This window comes from Siphateles boraxobius, unplaced genomic scaffold (genome assembly GCF_051911475.1).
Source record: "Siphateles boraxobius isolate OS27281-9 unplaced genomic scaffold, OSU_SipBor_1 125, whole genome shotgun sequence".
NCBI classification, from domain to species: domain Eukaryota; kingdom Metazoa; phylum Chordata; class Actinopteri; order Cypriniformes; family Leuciscidae; genus Siphateles; species Siphateles boraxobius.
This window is the reverse complement of record NW_027508728.1, coordinates 368,663-386,363: the sequence shown is the minus strand read 5'-3', so window position 1 is coordinate 386,363 and position 17,701 is coordinate 368,663. Positions and strand designations below refer to the sequence as shown.

Genomic DNA, 17,701 nt, shown 5'->3' with positions numbered 1-17,701 from the left:
TGGCTCGTCCAATGGCTTGAGCTGCGGTTTTGGTGGCGCGGAGAGAGAGATCCGTCGCACTTCTCAGGTCTGTAACCGCAGCTGGATCCCGGCCCTTCTCATCGCATTCACGGAGGAGGTCGGCTTGCAGGATCTGTAGCACAGCCATGGAGTGTAGAACAGACGCGGCCTGGCCGGAGGCGGCATATGCGCGGCCGACCAAGGCTGACGTGGCTCTGCAGGCTTTAGACGGGAGGGCTGACCGTGACCGCCATCTCGCGGAGGGCGGGCAAAGGTGCGCTGCGACCGCCTCTTCCACAGGGGGAATAGCCGTGTACCCTTTCTCGGTGGCGCCGTTCACTTGGGAGAGAGACGCGGAGGCCTGTGACTGAAGTCTCGAGGAGAATGGTGCATTCCACGACTTCATCAGCTCCGAATGAAGTTCCGGCTGAAGCTGCACGGCGGCGACTTTGAAGGAAACAGCCGTTGAGCCTGTTCGGCGCGGGTTCCTTCGGCAGCGACCACTCGAGCCCGAGACGGTCAACAGCCTGCGTCAGCAGGCGCATCAGTTCCGCATCAGCTCCAGCGCGGGTACGGGTGGATTCCTGGATCGACGAGGCGGCGGAGTGAAGCGACCATTCCTCGCTGTCCGATGCCAGGATGGAGAAGCAGTCTCTCGTGGCGTGTCCCTCGGCCTCATCCTCAGATGCGACGGCAGTGAGGCTCGTGAGCGGCAGCTGCGCGTCGGTGAGGAGAGGCGGGGAAGGCGAAAGCGAGGCTCGAGGGAGGTTCTCCGGCGAACGCGTCACTGTGGCCACAGGTTCCGGCTGTCTCAGGGAACGGCGCTTTTTCCTGCGCGGTCCCACAGAGGGCGGAAAACTGCTGCGGTGTTGAAGGCTTCGAGTCGAGCCCGCAGGGTCGACAGCGGAAGCGCTTCACAGAGCTCGCAGTTCCCGGACGCGAGGGTGAGCTCTGCATGTTCCAGGCCCAGGCAGAGGGCGCAGATCAAGTGGCGGTCTCCGGCGCTGAGCGGGGCTCTACACGAGCCACAGAAAGTGCGAGGCATCTTTAAAAAGACGCTCGCTGCTCTTTTAGAATAGGTAGCAAGGTAAAAGGATACGTTGCCGGATAGCGTAGCTCGCACGGATGGCTGAAGGTGGCGTAGACGGCCGGCTTCCTCAGCGCTGTCCTAAGCTGGCTGTTCGCTGTTCGACGGCGGCGGTGGCTTCTCTCAGATCCAGCGATGCGAAGAGCTCGCTGAAGAGACGAAAAATCAGGGAAGTCAGCCTACAGCCCCTACTTTTATACGCTAAGCCATGCCCATTCTAGCGGGCTGTGACGCTATGAAGGCGCGGGCGCCCTTCATTCGGCGTGACGTCACGCCGGGCTCACTGGTAGGCTGCAGCAGTTGCCCGCAGGGCAGCCAATGAGCATGCGAGATGGCCTGCTCTAGGTCTTCCAGCTGCTACACTGCGTTGACAATGAATACTAAATTAAGGATAATTTTTTGGCTTCAATATCTCGAGAAGATGAATCTTTCCCGTAGCGTAAGCTAAACTTACGCCCTACGAGAGAACCTCTCGTAAGAGAACTACCTATTATTCATAGCAAGTTAAGCTGTGATGTTTGTCGTTTTGCATTCTTTCGTTAGGTTTCTCTCACTCCTGTATTGTACGATCTAAGAAGGAAATGTTGGTTCATTCTAAAGTAATCAGAAACAGAAGTTCTTCTGTAGTGGAGAATATGCAAAGCAAATACCATCAATGCTTACGGAGCATAAAAGCGGAGGATAAAAACCCATAACTGACTCTCCAAAAGAGGAAAAACCCTGAGAGACAGATTACAGCAGTCAGAAGAGAGGGAAAATAACATGTCCTGCTGTGGGGGGGTTTGAACTAGTAATACAGAGAAAGGGAAAATATACTAGATTTGTCACGGTGAGATGTGGAGATAAACCCAAATGCAGACAGTATAAAATAAGACACGGTTTAATGACAAAAACAGGAAAACAAAACCCACGAGGGGGCAAAACAGATGGAACACAGAATACCAGACTGACTAGACTAAACTGAGAAACAAATGAACAAGAAAACAAACAAGACTTCAAGAGATGCTAACAATGACTAGATGTACACAGGGTACTCACGATCAACGTATAACAATGAACCGACACAAGACAGCAAACACAAGGGGATTAAATAGGAAGACTAATCAAACATAACAGGTGACACGGGTGAAACACTAATGACAGAATCAGGATAACAAGGGGGCGGGACAACACAAGCACATGACCAAAACAAAAGGCCATGTGCTTGCACACAGAACATGGGTCTGTCATGATCCTGCCAAAATACTAGAACTCACAGACCTTATGGCAGAATCATGACAGCTCACCAGACGCTCCCCAAGGAGACATTAAACGCGGGACAAGACTGACAGAGACATAGACCAGACCCAACAAAACATGACAAATAATAACAGGGGCATACAAGCGTGAACAATGACCGGGTTGGGGTGAAACATCAGAAAAAATAAACAAGGAAGGGGAGGCGGAGGGACAACAGAGTCTTTGAGCGAGAATCCAGGGTGGGTGGGCGGGACGGTGATCTTGGAACTACAGGGTGTGGGCTTAGGACGGGGGACCCGAACGGACTTGGGTGGAGTGGTGTGAGTAGACGGAGAAACAGTCCTAGGTTGAACCATGACGGGGGAAACAAACGGGAGTCGGGGGCAGTAGAGACAGGGACACACGAGGAGACATAGCGGGCCGTAGCGGGCTCTGGAAAAGCGCTTGCCGTAGCGGGCTCTGGAACAGCGCTTGCCGTAGCGGGCTCTGGAACAGCGCTTGCCGTAGCGGGCTCTGGAACAGCGCTTGCCGTAGCGGGCTCTGGAACAGCGCTTGCCGTAGCGGGCTCTGGAACAGCGCTTGCCGTAGCGGGCTCTGGAACAGCGCTTGCCGTAGCGGGCTCTGGAACAGCGCTTGCCGTAGCGGGCTCTGGAACAGCGCTTGCCGTAGCGGGCTCTGGAAAAGCGCTTGCCGTAGCGGGCTCTGGAAAAGCGCTTGCCGTAGCGGGCTCTGGAAAAGCGCTTGCCGTAGCGGGCTCTGGAACAGCGCTTGCCATAGCGGGCTCTGGAACAGCGCTTGCCGTAGCGGGCTCTGGAACAGCGCTTGCCGTAGCGGGCTCTGGAACAGCGCTTGCCGTAGCGGGCTCTGGAACAGGCACTGGGTTCAGCTCCGAAACACCGAACACCGGCCTCTCTAAGATCCGAGCCAGACGCTCCAGATAGTCCCAGCTCAGGAAGGCAGACGGGGCGTGAACAGTCTCTAGCTGGACAGACGGGGCTTGAGCAGTCTCTAGCTGGACAGACGGGACGTGAACTGGCTCTGGCTGGTCAGACGCAGGTCTCCTCCTCTTCTTCCTCCTGATTCGCGGAGCCGATGATGCCTCGGGAGTCGAACTGGGACGAGTCTGTTCTCCAAGCCTCACGAAGCCTAACCTCAGATCCTCTGGGATCACCGGCAGACAGGCAGGAGGTAACGACACCATGGGACCCTGTGACTCCCGACGAACCAAGCAGTCCACCATGTCCCGGAACGGGCGGTGGGCCAGCCTCTCCCGTTCCGCCAGAGGTGGAGGAACTTTGAGACCCGCGATGAGGTAACGGTTAACCAGGCTCTCCGGTAAAAAATTTCTCTTTTCCTCCACGGCCTGAGCATATCCTCTCAGGGACCTCTCTCCCTGGGGAGGGAAAGGAAGCTTGCCCAACTTGCTGTCGTTGATAGCTGACTGCCACCATAGTTCCTGGTCAGCTGATTGTTGTTTTAGTGGGGATGACATACTGTCCGCTAGGTTCAGAATGGGTCGGTTCATTCTGTCACGGTGAGATGTGGAGATAAACCCAAACGCAGACAGTATAAAATAAGACACGGTTTAATGACAAAAACAGGAAAACAAAACCCACGAGGGGGCAAAACAGATGGAACACAGAATACCAGACTGACTAGACTAAACTGGGAAACAAATGAACAAGAAAACAAACAAGACTTCAAGAGATGCTAACAATGACTAGATGTACACAGGGTACTCACGATCAACGTATAACAATGAACCGACACAAGACAACAAACACAAGGGGATTAAATAGGAAGACTAATCAAACATAACAGGTGACACTCGTGAAACACTAATGACAGAATCAGGATAACAAGGGGGCGGGGTAACGAGACGAGACAACACAAGCACATGACCAAAACACAAGGCCATGTGCTTGCACACAGAACATGGGTCTGTCATGATCCTGCCAAAATACTATAACTCACAGACCTGATGGCAGAATCATGACAAGATTGGCCTGTTTAAATATTCAATATTACACTTCTGTCTTACTTTATTATTACTAGAGCTGCCCTTTAATAGTGGAATAACCATTAGTCAACAGTAGTCGGTTAGTTACAGGAAGGGATGAAATCACACAGGAAGTGATGTAAAGATCGTTAACGACAGGAAGTCCAAAAATTTGCCTAATATTTGTCGACCATATGGCTTATCACTTCAAACTTGTAAGTTGCAGCAACTTTACAAGTCCACTCGCTATAATGTTAATCTAGATACATGTGCGCTATTATTAGTGTGTGTGGAGAGCCACTAACTGCATAACATACATCAGTTTAACTTAAAATACTCAATTTTTGGTCTTACTAATAAGAGTAATGAAAACTGTAAAGGGTTTACTTTCATTCCTGTAAACTCACAATAACAATAAAACGTTGTGCTTTTGTAAAATAAAGAAAACGATCAGGATGCGCTTTCTGCGTCTCGGTGAACTTGAGCTTGTCAGGAAAATGAACCGAAATTCAGCATATGCTTTCCTCACAGACATGAGAAATATATCTATAGAACGCTTGAAATGACTACTTTTGAATGAACAAATTCAAATGGAAAATAATTATTCTCAGATTATGTAATCCGTATGAAGCGCGTGACGTTGGAGGAAGTACAAACCTAGTGTTTACAAAGCGAACGTACATGATGTCTGATGTGTGTATCAGACTCATATGTGTGTATCAGACTCACTTCGGGTGTCTGATGTCGGGCAGGAGTGTGTGTATCAGACTCATATGTGTGTATCAGACTCACTTCGGGTGTCTGATGTCGGGCAGGAGTGTGTGTATCAGACTCATATGTGTGTATCAGACTCACTTCGTGTGTCTGATGTCGGGCAGGAGTGTGTGTATCACTCATATGTGTGTATTAGACTCATGTGTGTATCAGACTCACTTCGGGTGTCTGATGTCGGGCAGGAGTGTGTGTATCAGACTCATATGTGTGTATTAGACTCATATGTGTGTATCAGACTCACTTCGGGTGTCTGATGTCGGGCAGGAGTGTGTGTATCAGACTCATATGTGTGTATCAGACTCACTTCGTGTGTCTGATGTCGGGCAGGAGTGTGTGTATCACTCATATGTGTGTATTAGACTCATGTGTGTATCAGACTCACTTCGGGTGTCTGATGTCGGGCAGGAGTGTGTGTATCAGACTCATATGCGTGTATCAGACTCATATGCGTGTATCAGACTCACTTCGGGTGTCTGATGTCAGGCAGGAGTGTGTGTATCACTCATATGTATGTATTAGACTCATGTGTGTATCAGACTCACTTCGGGTGTCTGATGTCGGGCAGGAGTGTGTGTATCAGACTCATATGTGTGTATTAGACTCATATGTGTGTATCAGACTCACTTTGGGTGTCTGATGTCGGGCAGGAGTGTGTGTATCAGACTCATATGCGTGTATCAGACTCACTTCGTGTGTCTGATGTCGGGCAGGAGTGTGTGTATCACTCATATGTGTGTATTAGACTCATGTGTGTATCAGACTCACTTCGGGTGTCTGATGTCGGGCAGGAGTGTGTGTATCAGACTCATATGTGTGTATTAGACTCATATGTGTGTATCAGACTCATATTGGGTGTCTGATGTCAGGCAGGAGTGTGTGTATCAGACTCATATGCGTGTATCAGACTCACTTCGGGTGTCTGATGTCAGGCAGGAGTGTGTGTATCACTCATATGTGTGTATTAGACTCATGTGTGTATCAGACTCACTTCGGGTGTCTGATGTCGGGCAGGAGTGTGTGTATCAGACTCATATGTGTGTATTAGACTCATATGTGTGTATCAGACTCACTTTGGGTGTCTGATGTCGGGCAGGAGTGTGTGTATCAGACTCATATGCGTGTATCAGACTCACTTCGTGTGTCTGATGTCGGGCAGGAGTGTGTGTATCACTCATATGTGTGTATTAGACTCATGTGTGTATCAGACTCACTTTGGGTGTCTGATGTCGGGCAGGAGTGTGTGTATCAGACTCATATGTGTGTATTAGACTCATATGTGTGTATCAGACTCACTTTGGGTGTCTGATGTCGGGCAGGAGTGTGTGTATCAGGCTCATATGTGTGTATTACACTCATATGTGTGTATCAGACTCACTTCGGGTGTCTGATGTCGGGCAGGGATCTGTTGAGGGAGATCCTGTTACTGACGAAGATGTTGAAGCCGTTCTCTCTGTAGGCCTGATCCACACGGTCCGAGTCGCTGAGGGGGTACGGCCGGCCCTGCTCGCCCACACCTGACACACACAAAAGTTATCAGTTATAACAATATATGTTTTTACACAGCTTTAAATGTGCAGTGTGTGAGTTTAAGCGGCATCTAGTGGTGAGGTTGTGAATTGCACCCAACAGAAGTTACGGGGCTGACAGGAAGTGATGTCGTCCTCTGAGACAGCAGAGAGTAACCGGTTAAGCAATGAGGTTTCTTTACAAAGATAAATTAAGAAATTAAGTTCACTTAATTATTCAGTGAAAATATATGTTATTGCGACTATTATTGTTTTCAAATTAAAATAGATATTTATATTTAATTTTGTAAAAAATTTTGTCGACATTCGGACTGCCAATCAATCCACAAACAGCCACTGACTGTCTGACGGTAACAAGGTTGTGCTTTTGAGGCTCGTGCATGAAGAGAAATGGGGGAAAAAAATTGCGCTGTTCACACAAAGAAATTCAGTGAACATACAGTGGTAAAAAAAAAAGTCATGTGGAGTTTTATATAGCATATATATGTATATGATACAGTTAAGCAACATCACAAGACCAAGAGTGCTGAATACAATCACGATTGAAAATGTGACTGATTTCAAATGACAGACAGTTCAATAAACAAGTAATTCATATGAAGTCACTTACATTTTAGACACAAAATTGACTCATTTTTTTCCATTTCAGCAGCAAAAATATTTCCAAACAAAGATCATAGCAGAACCAGAATGCATCTCACAGCAACACTCAACCGCTGAATGAATCATCCGTTTGAACGAATCGTTTGAGTAAATGACTCAATGACTCACTGATTAAGACGGTCACCTGCCGCCACCTACTGATGGTTTAGTTTTGTGTTTAAAAGTATCATTATTTCCAATATTTCATATTTGTAGTCTATTCAAACAAATATTTAAAACAATCTCATAACATTATTTAATGCAGTTGTCATTTCTTCAGGCTAAATTAGGTATTTAATTTGATTGGTAACAGCCATATAGCGGTCTTTTTATTCTAATTTAATTTATTGATCAAATTTAAGAATTTAAAATGAAAGATGAAGCATATATTTAAAACGATTTATTAAAATATAAATATGCAGATTTATATGTCAAAGCTGACTGCACACTGATGAGAACATTGCTTCAGAATAAATTATATTTACAACACAAAAAAATCCTATTTTTTTCTGGACAAGTGGATGACCGATTTACATGTTCGAAGGACAAGCACATGAAAAGGCTTAATGTCGAGCCCTGGGTTAGCTAGATTTTATATAGTATTATGGTTCTGTGGCGAGCCTGAGTATAGTTCTACACATCAGCCCAGTGACCCAGTCTATACTGTAAAGTTATAGTCAGAGTCAGAGTTTTTGACAATAAATGTGGCACACCCAGATTTTCTTATGCACACCCAGATACTCTTTTCTGGCTACGCTAGTGCCACACATGCATTTATTTATTTCATAAAATTGCAGCATTTTGCGTCATTTAATCGTATAGGCTTGACATCGCGATTGCGATATGAATAATCGTGCAGCACGATGTAAGGGGACCCGTGGTGTGTAGAGAAAAGGCTCATTCTAAGGTAATAAAAACATAACGATTCATTAAGTAAGCTCTTTATACACCACTGAAAACATAGTTATGTATATGATATTGAATTTCCATTCCGATCCTCCTAAATATTACACAATCCACCTTTAAGCAATTTTCAATTTTCTTTTATAAGTCATACAAGATTCATCAAATTTTATAAGTCAGTTAAATGTAATTTATGTTGAAATTACTTAAACATTCAAGTTGATAGTACTTAATTTAAGGCAGCACTTTCTTTTACAGTGTGTATGACGAAAATGTCATGGAATTTGCTAATTTTGGAGGAATAAATAATAAGTAGGTCAGCAAATCGCAATATAGCATCTGTATATATTAAACCGCAAAAAAACAATTTAAATATGAATCCTACATGTTGTGGGTGAATGAATGTTTAGTTTCCTCCACACACACTGAAGCACGCGTGACAATTCACTTCAGCTGCATTTCACTGCTTCATCTGAGAAAAACTAGCGTAATTTCATACACACACAGAAACACGTCAAAATAAAAAGTGTGACAAATATTTTACTGTTGTACAGTAGAATGTAATACTAGTACTACTAATAATAATACAATTATTATTAAAATTTAATTTTTTAGGGAATAATCACAATTTTTCTTCCATGTTTCAATTTTAAACAGTAGGCCTAATCCTTTTTTGTGCAGTACTTCAAAAAAAATGAAAGGGTTCGTTTAACTTTCATTTGATTAAAAGATCAACAAAGATATAATACACACAGAATTTCTGACAAAACTTAACATTTCATAGGGCCCTATTATTGCAAACAAATAAATAAAGTTGTGTTTTTATGAATTCAATTAATTAGACATGTTTTTGATTAAACCATGAAAATGAAATGAGAATGAAAATTTGGTAAAAAAAAATATATACCAGAATTTGAGAAATAATAAAACCTATTTCAATGTTTCAAATATTAATTTTTTGTTCAACTTTTAATTAATTACTGTTTAATTGTATAAGTTTCATGATTTCAATTAATTAGACATGCTTTTTGATTAATACAATTTAATTTAATCATAAAAATGGAGTCCAAAACAAAAACAGAATAATTAAATAAAAACGGAAAGAAAAAGGATTTGTGACTGTAACTGAGTAAAATACAACTTTTCAGCATGCATTTTTCAGTAATAACAAATCTAATATGTTCGCTGTAAGAGATTTCGCATCATGTGACGTACCTGAGCGCGCCGCTTCACTCTTAATCACGGCGTAATCATGCCAGTCCCGTTTCCGAACGATGCCGTCGTTCTGCACTCGGTGTCCCTTCGGTCTCTGGAAACACACACATGAAGCTTGTTTGAGAAGTGCATTATCTGAAAAGCAGAACACAAAACCTGAAGAAACAGAGAGAGCACCTGAGGAAGAGCAAACCTCGTTTATAGAGTCGGAGGAAAAAATACCAGAACCGAATGAATGTCAAGATGTTCCATTATAATAATGAAATTCACGATACATTTTAACCCAATTATCGTACCCACCACTGAGGTCAGGATCTCTGTATTTTTTATAATGAAGGTTGTGAAATAATTGACTAATATTAACTCTACTGCAAGGATATTGCACATCGCCACGATTGCAGATTTGAGCTTTTGTGACGTCACATATGAGTAGACTCCGCCCACAACTGCTGTCAGACTCCGCCCAATAAGCATAGGCCCCGCCCACAGTGATCTGTACACAGTCCACATGTTCATCTCCTCACCGGAGCGTTTAACAGCAGCGTTCAAGTAAGAAATGTATTCTTATTTAAGCTACTATAGTTATTGAGTCAAGAGCAGTGAGTGATTTTCATATTATCAGCATATATAGCAGTAGGTTCTGTATATTACACTGCTGTCACATTAATACACAGATCTAATAAACACATGCGATGTCTTTCCCCTGCTGTTTATGTTCACAGACATAACCGACTGTGTTTATGTGAACTTTGTGTGTATTTGACCGTTTAAGCTCAATAAGACGTGAAAGAGAACTCAGTTTAATACTCACGGGACGCTCCGTCTGACAGCCAGCTTTCTGTGCGCGTGATTCGGGTGTGTGCGCTCAGAAAACCACATATATGAAGTTCAGACTGATATGGCTTTAAAACGCTGCATGCAGATAATAGACTTTCATGATGATGAAGAACTGCAATGTCACATAAACGTGAGATTATAATCAAAACCAAACAGATGTTTTTGTTTTCGGCAGAGTATCCGAGGCACGAGCTGTACAGGCTCCGCCCTCTTCTGGGAAGGGGGCGGAGCCGCAGCTCATTAGCATTTTAAGACACAAGCACAAAAACGGCAAGTTTTTCCTTCCACTCAAAAATTGGCATTTACAACATATAACTGATAACTGATCAGTGGGGTATTTTGAGCTGAAACTTCACACACATGCTGGGGACAGTGAGACTAATATTACATCTTGTAATAAAGGGTAATAGGTCCACTTTAATGTTATCAGTGTCATATTTAATCTGAAACAACACTATAAATATACAAGAACTGCACAATAGCAAAATGACACGTTTGTTTGCCCGTCTTGTAATTGATTCATCATTATGTAATAAACATGAGCAGAGTTGATACTAATTTGTGACAGGATTATTGACAGGCCGGTTTACTTTAACAGGACGGGAATGCTTGTCGTGTTTGTTTCTTAATGAGTGCACACTTATTCCTGTAATAAGAGTATGCAAACAGGGATGTAGTTTTCTGCTACGTGTCTGTTTTTTAAAAGCAAACAGTGTCCCGACGCACCTCTGTTATCAACAAGCACGGCTCACCGCACACTAAACGTTCTTGCCACTAAACTCACACATTGTGGTAACTCAGATGAAGGAGTGAGCAGAGGTGTGGGGACGTTTGGGATTGGGAGTGTGTGCGAAAGATTGATGGGGTCTCATTTATAAAAATACTATTCGGCCAGTGGAAAAGATTGAGAAAAACTTTATCTGAAATGTATTTTATACTATTTGATTGATTTATTCAAACATGATGCAAGGATAGGCTACTAAATGATTTTTAGCAATGTGATGCACATCCGTATCTCATATTTTCCTAATGTCTTGTACCGTTAAACACAGTATCATGTGGATGAATATGCATGTAAATGATATGCATATGAGAACATGCGTAGTAAAACGAGGCGTTGTAAGCTCATATATGGTTTTGTGCACAATATTCCTCTGACTGGGTTTATAAAGGGGATTCTGCACAGGTTCTGGCGTACACACGGGTTTATAAGGGGATTCTGCGCAGGTTCTGGGGCACACACGGGTTTATAAGGGGATTCTGCGCAGGTTCTGGCGTACACACGGGTTTATAAGGGGATTCTGCGCAGGTTCTGGCGTACACACGGGTTTATAAGGGGATTCTGCACAGGTTCTGGCGTACACACGGGTTTATAAGGGGATTCTGCACAGGTTCTGGCGTACACACGGGTTTATAAGGGGATTCTGCGCAGGTTCTGGCGTACACACGGGTTTATAAGGGGATTCTGCACAGGTTCTGGCGCACACACGGGTTTATAAGGGGATTCTGCACAGGTTCTGGCGCACACACGGGTTTATAAGGGGATTCTGCGCAGGTTCTGGCGTACACACGGGTTTATAAGGGGGATTCTGCGCAGGTTCTGGCGTACACACGGGTTTATAAGGGGATTCTGCACAGTTTCTGGCGTACACACGGGTTTATAAGGGGATTCTGCACAGGTTCTGGCGCACACACGGGTTTATAAGGGGATTCTGCACAGGTTCTGGCGCACACACGGGTTTATAAGGGGATTCTGCGCAGGTTCTGGCGTACACACGGGTTTATAAGGGGATTCTGCACAGGTTCTGGCGTACACACGGGTTTATAAGGGGATTCTGCACAGGTTCTGGCGCACACACGGGTTTATAAGGGGATTCTGCGCAGGTTCTGGCTCACACACGGGTTTATAAGGGGATTCTGCGCAGGTTCTGGCGCACACACGGGTTTATAAGGGGATTCTGCGCAGGTTCTGGCGCACACACGGGTTTATAAGGGGATTCTGCACAGGTTCTGGCGCACACACGGGTTTATAAGGGGATTCTGCGCAGGTTCTGGCGTACACACGGGTTTATAAGGGGATTCTGCACAGGTTCTGGCGCACACACGGGTTTATAAGGGGATTCTGCGCAGGTTCTGGCGTACACACGGGTTTATAAGGGGATTCTGCACAGGTTCTGGCGCACACACGGGTTTATAAGGGGATTCTGCACAGGTTCTGGCGCACACACGGGTTTATAAGGGGATTCTGCACAGGTTCTGGCGCACACACGGGTTTATAATGAGAGGCCAGCACCTGCCTGTCATTGCTGGATCTCTCTCCACAGAGGCGCTAACAGACCTCGGGCTGGACCAGAGCCACACACACACACACACACACAACACGTGTCGCGAGCAGAAAACAACACCGCCTTTCAAGAGCTGATGAAGTCCTGCTCATCTCCATCTCTGCCCTCAGATCGTAAACATCATCTCAAGGTCTTCAAGTTCATGTTAAACCTTTTAAACCTGTCGCCTTTGTCGCCATTGGCTTTAGGCTTGCTTAGTTCTGGACATTTAATTTTATATATAACAATATTATTACAACATTATTTTCCTATTATCTCTGTAAAGCTTGTAAAAAGCGCTGTATAAATAGAGGTGACGAGACTTAAACCTTTGGCTGTCACAGCTTTATGTTCGTGACTCTTTCGCTTCACATGCCCAAATATAAACTGACTTTGTAGCTTTGTCACACTCTTGGCAAGACGCCTAATTTTAATAAATTGGAAATCGCCTACAGCCTCTGCTCGTTCTTCGTTGATTCATGATATTTCTCATTCGATCAAACTAGAAAAAAATCAGACATACAATGAAGGGATCTTCTGATAACTTCTACAAAGTTTGGGGTCCTTTCCTCGATTGTGTAGGAAAGGGAATGTGCTTTACCGCTTGTCTGTCTCCTTCTAATCTGTGCGGTTTTTAGATTACCAAGTTTGTAATGGCGCTTTACTTATTTATTTTACTACCATTACGGGATTTAGAATTTTTTTTTTTTTGTTTGTTTATGGTTGCTGTTTTTGTGTATATTGTATGTACTTCTGCTATTATATTTCTCCTTTCCTTTATTTTTGAATTAATGTGTAATGCTGTTTGAACATAATTTGCATTATTTCTTAACTTAGAATTAACCTTGTTCTTCCGTTTGCTACATGGCCCTTTTTTATTTACAAGAGAGATGGAATTCGTATACTTACTAAATAATACTATAAATACATAATATCTCAATGCTATCTGTAATTGTGTGATGTATTTTTTTATGTGGTGAAAATCTAAAATAAAGTGAGGGTAACCAGTTTAATTTTCAGATTTCAGTAATTTTAACAGAAAATGATCATATTAATACTTTTATTTAACTCAATAGCCATAAAAAACGAAAAAGTTAACAGCTTTAATGTTTAAAATATGGACTAACGTTAAGTCTTTGTGTTTAATTTCCATGACAATTGATACGAGTCTAAAACAGTGTCTTAAACTGTGAACTTCGCTCAAAAGAACCATATAATTACTGATCAACTGATAACTTATTATTTACCAGGTTGACAGAGTGCGCGCGACGCGACAAAACCTCAACGACAGCGTCCTAGTCGCGTCGCGTTGCTCGCGTGAGGTTCAGACGGAGATGACAGAAGTCAGGGAGTCTTGTATCCCAGTGACAGTTCAGTGTTTCTGCGTGAAATCTGCGATACCTGTGTGTGGGGGGGTCCGGGTCCGTCCGCAGAACTGCTGTCCAACAACCGCTCCAGAGACGCGGACCACAAGCCGACGTTCGGCAAGAACAGAAAGGCCACAATGAGCAGAAGCGCGATCTGCAATAATCTTTTCTGCTTCCGTCGCATCTCTGAGTCTCTCTCTAATGTTTAACCGTCGTCTTCAATATATCAACACAAACTCATACAAGTGCCTGTAACTTCACTTCGCTCGCTCTGCGTTTAACTGTCAGAACTTCCGCTTTCATGGACTGAACCACTTCGGCTTCGTCGACGGGGGGAGAAAGTTCAAGACTAGATTCGGTGAATATGATTTTTGAAATACAGTATACCCAGTTATTTCGTAAGACTCTTTGTAAAGAAGTACTTAAAATAGATTTTATTTTTTAAATAGTTGATTAGCGCTTTAACGGGCTTTAGTTTATCGAGCTGGACTTGATCGTTCCCTACTGCTGTGTCCGAGTGGAACAGTTCATCCAGTATATATTGACTGATGAGAGTCTTTTATGAATGAGAGCAGAGGATAGTTTTACTGCTGATGATCCTACCCGGCAAAAACTCATTTCAGAGAGGTATTATCTTACATTATAGTATATTATATTTTAGATTATATTATCTTATATTATATTATATTATATAACGTCTTGCAAATAAAACATATGCCAAGGGATAATCATACAAAGCCAAACATAACATGACTGAAAGAAAAAAATGTGATATACTGTAGATCACTTCAGATCACATCAGCCCCCCTCCCCCCCTCCAAAAAAATAAATAAGAATTACACAACAAAAAAAATTATTTTCATATTGCTTCTTGAAAGTGACAAACCCAAAAAGAAAATTCTTAAAGTGTCTATATATATATATATATATACTTTTTTTAAAGATCTAAATCAAGGTCTAAAGGAATGAAAATCCCAAGGAAGTTCCTCCAGAAGTAACACGAGATCCAAGAAACAAGCTTCCACGTGCAGAAAGACACACTGCGTCTGAATACGTCTTCTTCCATACAGTAGACAGAAAACAGTATGTGAGTCATCAGTGTGTAGTGTGCCAGCTCACTGTACTTACTGGTGCCACAATATTCTGATTTACGTCTGATTGAGCTGACTGAGTTCATGCCGACTGTGTACGTGAAGCTTGAGGGTATTTGACAGTTTAAACACGATTAAGATGACAAATTTCAGGATGCATGTTGTGTGCACAGAGACGTCTTTTGTGACGTCAGAAACACCAGCGATTTCAAACCGTGTTTTTGAGACTGTTTTGAGTTCATCGATGACTCATCGCGTGTCCTTATCCAATGAGAAGAGGCCTCGCTTAATTATTCGTGACCGGCTCTTCAAACAGTGAATCACATACAGTGAGAGATGCAGGAATGGGTCCAAAACCAGTTTGTTTTTGCTTTTATTTTTAAAACTCTTTCTTGTATTTATGTTTATTTTTTGTTCTTTCTCATCGTTCGTTCTTCAGCTGTGCTTTATGTGGCTCCGCTTCTGCTATAATAAAGAGACATCCACGTCTGTCGTGTGTTTTTGTGTATTTTGGGGGCGGAGCAATGAAGGAAGGGGTGTGTTTGACTGGGTTGATTTCAAATATCAACAGTATTCAACAATCATTCTCAAAAACCGCTTCCTGCACATTTAAAGTCCCCCTGTGGTAAAAAAAAAAAATCCAGTTTTTAATGTTTATGTCTATGTGGTGTTTTTAATATGCTTTAAGACAAACCATGTGTAAATTCATAAGTCGACAGCATTGCTGAGTATTTTCTCCTTAAAACTGCAGTGAACCAAAGACAGTCTCAAAAACACGGTTTGAAATCGCTGGTGTTTCTGACGTCACAAACTACCTTGTAACCAATCAGATCAACATGTGATCGTCAACGTGAGCGAGTGAGTGGAGGCGGGGCTCATTTGCATATTCAGATAACCACATGAGGCAAGGGTGTCGAGTTACATTCAAGATATTTTAAGGCATGAACACAGTTTTTCCAAGGAAAAAACTTTTAAATATGTAATTTTGGCGATCAAAGATAAGTTTTAAGGGAAAACATTATTGACTACAGGGAGACTTCAAGCTCACTGCAGTTTCAAAGCCCTCAGTACCCACTCCGGCCAGCAGGTGGGGCTGTCAGTCCTCAATAAACCCTTATGATTGGTGATGGGATTTATGGCTCTTTGAGGGGATCCGGTGTTGTGCCGAATTTGTTCCTTTCAAAGACCCGTTCAAAAGAACTTTTGGCTCTTTTAAAATATTTAGTCAGTTTTAAGAAGCCAGCTTGGGGGCATCAGTTTATCCTGGATATAATCACTGGGAGGAACGATGAGGTGAGATTTGTAGTCAAATAATTTAAACTCAGATATCACACACCAATATCTGAGTTTGAATTATTCTGAAATATTGATTATTACCTCATTTGTCATGTGTGGATTATATTCCATAGGGTTGCACAACATCCCTCTGCTTAGAAAGTGACATCACTATTTTGGATTCACCTTTAGTACAAAGTGTGTGTATGTGTAAAGCTATGTTGACTTATGTTATTCATACAATACCTACTCACAAATAAACATCAAAAACAAAGCCGGCTGCAATGAATTTCTGTGCAAAACAGCTTTTACTACAAACACTAACACTTCCACAAAAGAACATTGTTAGTTTTTTATTTTAATAGTTTTTTTTTCCACTGGAGTACTCACGTAAAGGATGCGCGCGCGTGCACAACTACAATCATCATGCTGTTAGGCAGTAGCGCTGGGTGCGCCCCTAACCATATAACTGAGGAGCTAATTTGTGTGGAAAACACGCGTAGGAAAAAAAGAACGACAGAAAGAACAGAAAGAACGGCTCCCCCTCCAGCCGCGACTCGGCTCCCATCGTTCATGTTTATGAGCCGTTCAAAAGAATCGGTTCGTTCGCGAACGTCACAACTCTACTTATGATTCAAAGAGATGTTGAGGTAATAATAAAGATGTGTTCAGCTAAATTCATCCTTCTCACACACACACACACACACACACACACACACACACACACACACACACACACACACACACAGTGACGGTCAGAATTATTGGCGGCACCCCTTGAAATTATTATGAGTGAAATTTCTGAAGATCTCTGAAATATATTCCCATTCATATTTACAATTTTTAGCACACATGTCCAGACATGGCTTCCTGTTTCAAAGGACTATTAATATGAGGGAACATATTTTGAAAAAGGTCAAATTCCCATAATCATCCATCACAATGACTAAAACCAAAGAATATAGTTCTGATGTGCAGCAAAAGATGGTTGAGCTTCTGTCTGGAAAAGGACGTGTCTATATTGTCCTAATGCAAGTTCGAGAGGAAAAAGATACAATTTAAAAAGACAGTGTACAAATCAGTAGCAATACACACAATGTCCTGGGGATGTGCATGTTCATTCATAAAAAGCTGTTCTATGAATTAATGGAGAGAAGCCCATGACCAGAAGGCCCATGGCCTTATTCCTATGGCCTGCGCTGTTGCATTCGTCCACCTTCCCTTATCTTGAATATCTTGCGGGGTCCGTTAGATTATTCATTAATTACATTAAATAATTGACCCTTCGCTAAGCCACGCCCGAAAACCGCCACTGGCCAATCGTGTCTTAGCAACCGTAACTAGGCGCGGGAGGTCTGGCAAGCTTTCGAGCGAGGGAAACATGCCGAAGCGTTGTGCGTATGGATTGTGCTAATCTGATAC

At 43.1% G+C, this 17,701-nt stretch overlaps 1 protein-coding gene across 4 annotated transcripts in view; it reads right to left on the bottom strand.

Annotated features, from left to right (window-relative positions):
* Window positions 1–14,226, bottom strand: part of galnt10 (UDP-N-acetyl-alpha-D-galactosamine:polypeptide N-acetylgalactosaminyltransferase 10 (GalNAc-T10)) — a 63,335-nt gene extending 49,109 nt beyond the window's left edge. For 3 of the 4 annotated variants that reach the window (XR_013201310.1, XR_013201311.1, XR_013201312.1), the window contains exons 1-3: window positions 13,948–14,205; window positions 9,386–9,479; window positions 6,475–6,613 (exon numbers count right to left, since the gene is read on the bottom strand). Coding sequence is in view for 1 of the 4 variants with exons in the window: in XM_077224908.1 (XP_077081023.1) it covers window positions 6,475–6,613; window positions 9,386–9,479; window positions 13,948–14,097 (383 nt within the window). In the remaining 3 variants the exon portion in view is untranslated. Of the gene's footprint in view, window positions 1–6,474; window positions 6,614–9,385; window positions 9,480–13,947 lie in introns of all 4 variants that reach the window. The other variant, XM_077224908.1, reaches the window with a different exon arrangement.
* Between the last annotated feature and the right edge of the window lie 3,475 nt (window positions 14,227–17,701).